The following is an 8,422-nucleotide window of genomic DNA, read 5'->3' as shown; positions in this document are numbered from 1 at the left end:
CTTGGGAGGGTGGAGGGACAGCGCAGGAGGGGAAGACCCTCTATGAGATGGATTGATTCGGTGACTGGGGTAATCGGGATGGGTGTGTCAGAGGTGGTGCGGTTGGCAGAGGATAGAGCAGGGTTTAGAGCTGTTGTGCATAGGGTCGCTATGAGTCAGAAACGACTCGATGGCACATAACAACAACAAACTCCATTTAAAATCACATCCCAAACCAGGTAATACTTGTTGTTGTCAGGTGCCATCAAGTTGAGTAGGACCCATAGTGACCCCACGAACAAAAGATTTGAACCCTGTTCTATTCTGTGCCATCCTCAAACTTCCTGACACATAAGAGAATACTTAATTCAACATAATCTGTGTGAGATTTGTATGCTGAAAACTATAAAACACCAAGAGAAATTATACTTCTAAACAGAGAAACGTGCTCCTGGATTGTAAGGCTCACTTTTGTTAAAAATTATTAGCAATTTTCCCCCAAACTGACCTATGTAATGCATACTTGAATTGTTAAGTCAATTACCAATATAATTCTACTTAAAATCTCAGAAGTCTTTTTACAATCTGATTGTAAAATTTATAAGGAATTACAAAAGAACCTAGAAGAGACAAAATAATCTCGAAAATGCAGAACAAAGCTGGAAGACTTATTATTCTACTTCACCTTAAGACCCACTATAGAGCAAGAGTAATGAAAACATAAATTACTGGCATAAGGACATATCTACAAGTCAATGGAGCAAACCAGAAATAAACTTGTCTATGTAATCAACAAATTTTCAACCAAGTGGCCAACATAATTTATAACTTGAGTACATGACCTCTTAAATTACTCTTCATCTCTGTAGTTTGGCTTCAATGCAAACCATTTTTTAAGGTTAATTTTACCAAATAAAAAAAAACCTGCCCAAGCTATGAATGGCTGCAACTGAACATACTCTAGGAGAGACTGCCCCCTTGTGCCAAGCAACAACCTTCACCATGCTAAGAACATTATTACACAGAATGGAAACCAGTTTGCTCTGTAAACTTTCATTCAAATCACAATTTAAAAAAACTAAAACACTAATAATTCTTTTCAACATGAGAAGCACCTAGGTTTCTACAAAGGTCTTGATCTTTCTGTGTTCTAATTTCAACAGCTTGTATATAAAGTGGTAACTTGTAAAGAAAAAGAAATTTAACAGTTTTAATAGGCTCAAACGCCTCATCACTGCCAAGCTGAAAACAACTCACAGCTGACCCTCTAAAAGTAGAGTTCTGAGGCTGCAAATCAAACGAAAGAAGACCTTCATGTTTCTCCTACAGAGGGCCTGGTAGACTGTTGCACCTCCAGACAGGTGCAGTGTCTGGATTAATAGTGCAACTTGAAAAGGACTAAAAGCCATGACTCTGAGTAGCAAATTATCAATGTACTCAGGATACTAGTTACTGAAGGGCTCAGAGGCTGAGCTAGAGAGAATTTTCTTATCCTTAAGCTTTGCAACAAAATACAGAATGTTAAAGAAGTCACTACATCTATTTTATTTTGTAACCACTTTAGCCCATAATTTGAAAAACAGAGTAGGCAGACACTTCCTATGGTAATTTACTTTTAGAAATATATAAACAGTTCAACCAAATTTTAAAGCATTTTTTCTGATTCTAAAAACTGGACATTTTCTTTGGATGTGGTATGTGGTCTTATAAAGCTTCTTGGAACAGAAAAATAGTAACTATCATTCAACTATGATTCATTTTCAGTATTATTAAGAACATAAATTACTGGGAAAAGTATGAGAGCAACAGACTTGCTAAAGAACATTTAAGGCAATAAGAAACACATTAAAGGTAATAAGTCATGTGAATGGAGACTTATGATACTTCACAAAATAACTGTCTTTCTTAATTATGGCCTGAAAAGACGGAATTCCATTTCTATTGAGTAGATTCAATGTTGTCCCTTGTGAAGTGCCATCAAGGCAGTTCTAACATCAACCCCAAATAAAACACTGCCTTGTTACTGCACCATAGTCTCAAAAGCGGTTTTGTTTGAGCTCACGGTTGCAGCCACTGAGTCTGTGCATCTCCTTGACAGTCCTCCTCTTTTTAATCTGGCCCCTGTCTTACCTTGACTTTCTCCTAAGTGATAACATGCCCAAGTGCTTCTAAAGCCCACGCTGGTTGCACTTCTTCCAAGATATATTTGTTCTTCTGCCAGTCACATATTCAATACTCTTTACTAAACCACAATTCAAAAGCATCAGTTCTTTGGTCTTCCTTACTCACTTGCCCAATGTTCACAGGATATGAAGTGACTGAAAACAACCTGGTTCAGATCTGGAGCACTTTTGTCATTAAACCGACCTCCTTGCTCTTTACACTTTAAAGAAGATTTGCTTATTTCAATACCGCATTTGCTTTCTTGTCTGCTGCTCTCATGGGGGACTGCAGATGCAAGTAAGATTAAATCCTTGACAATTTCAATCTTTTCTCTGTCTATCATGATATTGCTTATTGGTTCAACTGTGAGGATTTTTTTCTGTCTTTACATTGAGGTATAGTCTGTACTGAAAGCCAGAGTCTTTAAGTTTCATTAGTGTTTCAAGTTTTCTGCAAGCAAGGCCTGTCATCTGCATATTGCAAGTTGTTTGAGTCTTCCTCAAAGAGTGATAGTAAATTTTTCTTCATACAGTCCAGTCTCCCAGATGATTTACTCAGCATAAAGATAGAATAGGTATAGTGAGAGGATAAGACCCTAATGCACACTTCCCCTGATTTAGTCTATCTTTGCTCTGTTCAAATGACAGCTTCCTGTTCTTTGTACAGGTACTGCATGGGCACAATCAGAAGCTCTGGAAATGCTATTCTCTGAAATGCTATCCATAATTTGTTATGTTAATTAAATGCACGAACATTTACAAAGCACTTAATAAATATCATAAATATTTGTAACCTAAGACTATGAAAACCTACATAGTATGCATATGCATATATTCAGTACTACTTACTTTCGAAGGTGTTCATGTTCTTTCAAAAACAATTCAGTTCTTCTATTGTTTACCCCAGACCCACTTTTATATGACCTAGGACAGAACAGAGAAATTTTAATATTTGGCAGAGTTCACAAAACAGATTATGTAAACAAATTGAGGCTCTTCACAATTATGAGTAAGCAATTAAGTGTTGAAATATTTTTCTTCTTTTAAATATATCTTTTACAGATAAATGTAAATAAACTAGCCCAAAAGTTTCCTGTCTTTCACCAAAACAGTCTTCATTCATAAATGAGACCCTCACTTGTGTAACATTTGGTCTCTATTCACCTGAAGCAACACAGGATTAAGGAGAGGCAGGAGGTGGTGATTGTTAGTTGCTGTGAGTTGAGTATGACTCAGAGTGACCCTATGAACAACAGATCTGAACCCTGTCCTGTACCACTGTCATGATCTCTGACATACTCAAGTCTATTGCTGACGTCATGGTGTCTATCCACCTAGTTTAGAGTCTTCCTCTCTTTTGCTGACCTTCCACTTTTTCAAGCATGATGGTCCCTCTCCAAAGAACAGACTACCCTAGCAACATGCCCAAAGTATGTAAGACAAAGTTTTATCATCTTTGCCTCTAAGGAGTACTCTGGCTGCACCTTCTCCAAGACCTATCTATTCTTTTGGCAGCCCGCAGGATATAAGCACTCTTCTCTAATACTCCAGCTCATTCTTATTCTGTCATCCTTATTCATTGTCCGGTTCTCAGATACACAGCAAGTGACTGAAAAGACCATGGCCTGAACCAGGCATACCTCAGTTTTCAAAGTGAGGTTTTACTTCTACTCTTTTAATAATTTGGTGATGTCCCTAATTTTCCAAGTGTAATGTCTCCTGACAGCTGGTACCAACAGTGTTGAATGTGGATCCAAGAAAGGTTAAATTGTTGATAATTTTTCAATTTTTTTATCCATCAATATATTGTCATGCTGTCTACTAGAGCAGTGGTAATAATTTTCTTTTTCTTTTTAAATTTTCATTTTCTTGACATTGAGATGCAATCCACATTGGATGCTACATTCCTTGCTCTTCTGCAGCATGTGCCTAAAGTCCTCCTCACTCTGGGCAAAGTTGTGTCGTCTACATAACGCAGGTTATTGATGAGTCTTCCTCCAATCCTGATGCCACATACCTCTTCATAGAGTCTAGTTTCTTGAATAATCTGCTCAGCATACAGATAAGGCCACCATATCACCCCACAAGCAATGTATGTGTAAAACTGCTGGTTTATCTATGTTTTTCTGGAAAAAAAGAATCTAAGCAGAATCTGACTTGGACTCTGAATTAAGCCAAGACAGTCAAAATTGGCTGGAGCTAATACTAAAACTAGAAGAGGAAGGAAATAAGATTCTAGAAAAGTAGATCAGGATCTATTAGAGCAGCAATGTTTAAAGAACTATAAATCGAAAATTACAAATCCTGAAATCTAAATCCTTATTCAGTTTTCTGTTAACCATGGATATAATTTAAACCTGAATAAACATTGAGAAAACAACGTTAAAAGGTAACTTACTCAATATCCTTTCGTACTGATCCCATAAGATTCTCCCTTTCTCGTACTGCTGTAAAGTTTGCTTTGGTTTTATGGAATTCATGTGTATAATCCTGTAATAAATCAACATTCAATCTCAAAATGAAACATTTTAAAGCTATCATTATATAAAACTTATATAAAAAATAAAATTTGCTATTTAAGAAATCAAATTGCCTAAAGTAAAAATAACTCAATTTTCCTGAAGAGTGTACAACTTTCAAGTGAAAACAATTCAGTGGTCAGGTAATGTATGCCACTAAGTCAGAACCAACACATAGTTGATCCTCCAGTAGATTTTCAGAGGCTGTAAATCACAGGGAAGGAGATTAATCCTTTTTCTTCCATGGAGCAACTGATGGATGTGAACCATATGACTCTGGGTTGACAGCACATTGGACCATCAGAGCTCCATAAGAGTGACACTAAAAATTGTAAAATATCTTCAAAGAACCTAAGATAAACCCCTAGAGGACCCTTCTACTTGGTAATATATTGAATAGGCTACCTAAATTAAATAGGGTCAATTTTAAAATTTTATCCTTTTGGAACTTTTATAGAGATTTTATTCATAAACGAATCAAAGGAAGCACAAAATCAAGAGAAATGTAAGGAAAATTCTTTTTTTAACATTTTCCTCCACTTTTGAATGACCCTATTTAAAAGGTAAGGAATTTTGTTATTCAGAGAAGTATATGAAGAAGACAAAAATCATAACCCCATCTCCCAAAGAATCTCACTGACCTTTAAAAAACTAAAATAGCACATGAACAGGATAAGAATATTAAAAAAGGACAAACGCAGAAAAAGACCTAAGCCATGTTATTTCTTTCTTTCTTTCTTTTTTATTATTTTTTGTGCATGTACCGTCAAACCAGATCTGACTGGTACAGGAGGAGATTGTCTCTCCATCTCTAGCAAAGCATCGGGTGGATGAATTGACACCTTTGAGCTGTGGTGCTGGAGAAGAGTACTGAATATACCATGGACTGCCAAGAAAACAGATTCATCCTAGAGAGGGTTAAACCAGGCTGCTCCTTGGAGGCAAGGATTCTGGGGCTTCGCCTGACATACTTTGGACATGTTGTAAGGAGAGACAGGTCTTTGGAGAGGGACATCATGCTTGGGAGGGTGGAGGGACAGAGCAGGAGGGGAAGACCCTCTATGAGGTGGATTGATTCAGTGACTGGGGTAATCGGGATGGGTGTGTCAGAGGCAATGAGATTGGCACAGGATAGAGCAGGGTTTAGGGCTGTTATACATAGGGTCGCTATGAGTTGCAAACGACTCGACGGCACATAACAACAACCACCACCTCTGGGATTGCAGTGTACTTTCTTGCCACTAGTCCACCAGAGCTCCCTTTAGGCATGCTATTTCATGGCTCAAAATAATTGTTTTCTTTCAGGAAATACGTTTATATATACACACACTCATCAAAGGGTCACTATGAGTTGTACTCGACAGCACCTAACAACATTATTACTTAACGTTAAAGAAATCATAATGCTGTTCATCTTGCTTTCTGTAGTTAATGAACCATCAAGCAATCTTTCCATCAGCAAAGCAAAGAGAAATCTATGTCATTCTCTTTTATGCTATTGCTGTAAGTTGCACCCAGTCATTCTGACTCATAGTGACTCCACGTGCTCGAGGGCAGAACTGCTCCACTCGGTTTTACTGGCTGTGATCTAATGGAAGCAGAGAAGCAGGCTTAACTTCCACAGTACTGCTGGTGGGTTCAATGGACCGACCTTGAGGTTAATTGAACAGAATTCTCTCTTAAGACGATATCATAATTGAATATATTCTCTACAAATGGGCATTTTTTAGTTGTTTTCATTTTCCTGGCAGTTTAAAAAATCCAGCAATAAACATTCTTGTACATATATTTCAAAAAACTTTTTTAAAAAGTAAATTGGAAGAATAAATGCCTATCAGCATAATGGGATCAAAGAATCTCACATTTTAAATTTTCATAGTAGTAAACGAAAACAAACTTTTATAATATCACATTTGGTTTTCAGTCTATGTAGGGGACAAGGCTTTGGAAGTGAGGTAATGAGGGTTGGGTAGAGACAGCAAGAAATATGCCCAGAAGTAAAGAGGTGGCAGATATTAACTTCACCTAAGGCGTGAGGAGTGAGGTCAGAGAGATATCAAGTGTGGTCACCTATGTTTACTGCAGCACTATTAATAATAAAGAGTTTCAAACAACCCAAATGCCCATCAATGGACAAATGACTAAAGTGTGTACATTCACAAAGAATAGTACTACGCATCACAATAAAAATGTTCAAGAATTAATATACAAGGATAAAGCGAGAACAAATCATGAAAGGATAATTATGGTATGTTGTTGGGTACTGCTGAGTCAGAACAGCTGATCCTCCAGTAAGTTTTCAGAGTTAGTAAATCGCATGGGAGACTGTCCACCTTCGTCCCGCAGATAAGCTGGTAGGTTTGAACCATGTGTCTTTGAGACCGCAATGCAAGTTCTTATCACCAGGCCACCAGAGCTCAATATGGCTGGGTTTTTCCCCCAAATACTAGTGGCTTCATTATGGTATAAGATCATTAATTAAAAAATTCAAGGAATATTCAGGAGCTCCGTCATTGAATAAAGCTCCTTCCTCTTCCCAAAAAAAAAAAAAAAAAAATTCAAGGAATAGCTTTAGACAGAAAGAATCAATCTTAGAGGCGTAAAAGAGATGAGGACTGAGGGAGAGGGAAATAAAACCAAATTTAAAAAAACCAAAAAAAACTTTTGTTGCCAAATACATAAAATTAGATGATATTATATAGTGCATCTCCCTAGTATTCTCATCTCTACTTCTTAGCTATAAATTGAGGGAGTGTGCCAGGGCAATGGAAAAAGAATAACTTTTTTTTTTTTTTAAAAAAAAAGATATGAGTTGCAAGTGAGGAAGTGGAGGGGTCAGAAGGATGGCCAAGTACAGGAGTGAGGAGGAGGGAGAGGGGTCAACAGGATGCTTATGTGTGAAGAGGCAGGGCAGGATCAGGAGGATACCCAAGTGTAGGGAGTTAAGAGGTGGGAGGGCCCAGGAAAAGGGTCAGGTGTGGTGGGTGAGGACGTTGGCTGCTTTAGGGTTGTTGGTGTACTGCTGAGTCAAAACTGATCCATACCCACCAACAAACAAATGCATAGAGCTGTGGTACACAATGGAATTCTACGCTGCATTGAAAAACAAGGAACTCATGAATTATTATACAAAATGGGAGACCCTGGAGGACATTATGCTGAGTGAAAGATCTTAGTCACAAAAAGTGATCTGGGGGGTTGGGGGGAGGGAAGAATATGTGCAACAATGAACGATTGGAAACCCAAGTTCTTTATAAACTTCCATTAAAATATCAATTAAAAAAGATTCATAGGTATAAAAATATTTCTGTATTTAAGATTGGCATAATAATAAATTTTGAAGAAATAGCATATTTCAGCTAACAGATGCTGCCCTGGACGTGCTCACCAAGTTGTGCCAAGAAATCTGGAGAACAACCACTTGGCCAATATTTGTTCCTATCTCAAAGAAAGGTGACCCAACAGAATGTGGAAACTACAGAACAATCTCACTGATTTCACATGCAAGCAAGATTTTACTGAAGATTATCAAAAAACGACTGGAACAGCACATCAGCAGAGAACTACCAGAAGTCTAGGCTGAGTTTAGAAGGGGTCCTGGTACTAGGGATATTGTAGCTGACGTTAGATGGATCTTAGCTGAAAGCAGAGAATACCAGAGGAATATCTATCTGTGTTTCATTGACTATGCAAAGGCATTTGACTGTGTGGATCATAACAAACTATGGCTGACTCTGAGAAGAATGGGAATCCCAGAACACT

The 8,422-nt window shown here is 37.7% G+C and overlaps 1 protein-coding gene across 4 annotated transcripts in view; it reads right to left on the bottom strand.

The window, feature by feature from the left end:
• The window catches only part of LOC102876079 (Golgi SNAP receptor complex member 1-like), a 50,943-nt gene that overhangs the window by 29,741 nt on the left and 12,780 nt on the right, over positions 1 to 8,422 (bottom strand). For all 4 annotated transcript variants that reach the window (XM_006890997.1, XM_006890994.1, XM_006890996.1 and 1 more), the window contains exons 5-6: positions 4,540 to 4,631; positions 2,991 to 3,065 (exon numbers count right to left, since the gene is read on the bottom strand). In XM_006890997.1, coding sequence (XP_006891059.1) covers positions 2,991 to 3,065; positions 4,540 to 4,631 — 167 coding nt within the window. The remainder of the gene's footprint in view (positions 1 to 2,990; positions 3,066 to 4,539; positions 4,632 to 8,422) is intronic.

The sequence above is a fragment of the Elephantulus edwardii genome, unplaced genomic scaffold (assembly GCF_000299155.1).
Source record: "Elephantulus edwardii isolate Elephantulus edwardi_28Jun2011 unplaced genomic scaffold, EleEdw1.0 scaffold00094, whole genome shotgun sequence".
In the NCBI taxonomy this organism is placed as follows: domain Eukaryota; kingdom Metazoa; phylum Chordata; class Mammalia; order Macroscelidea; family Macroscelididae; genus Elephantulus; species Elephantulus edwardii.
Note: the sequence above shows the minus strand (reverse complement) of the source record. Positions and strands in the feature narration are given on the sequence as shown.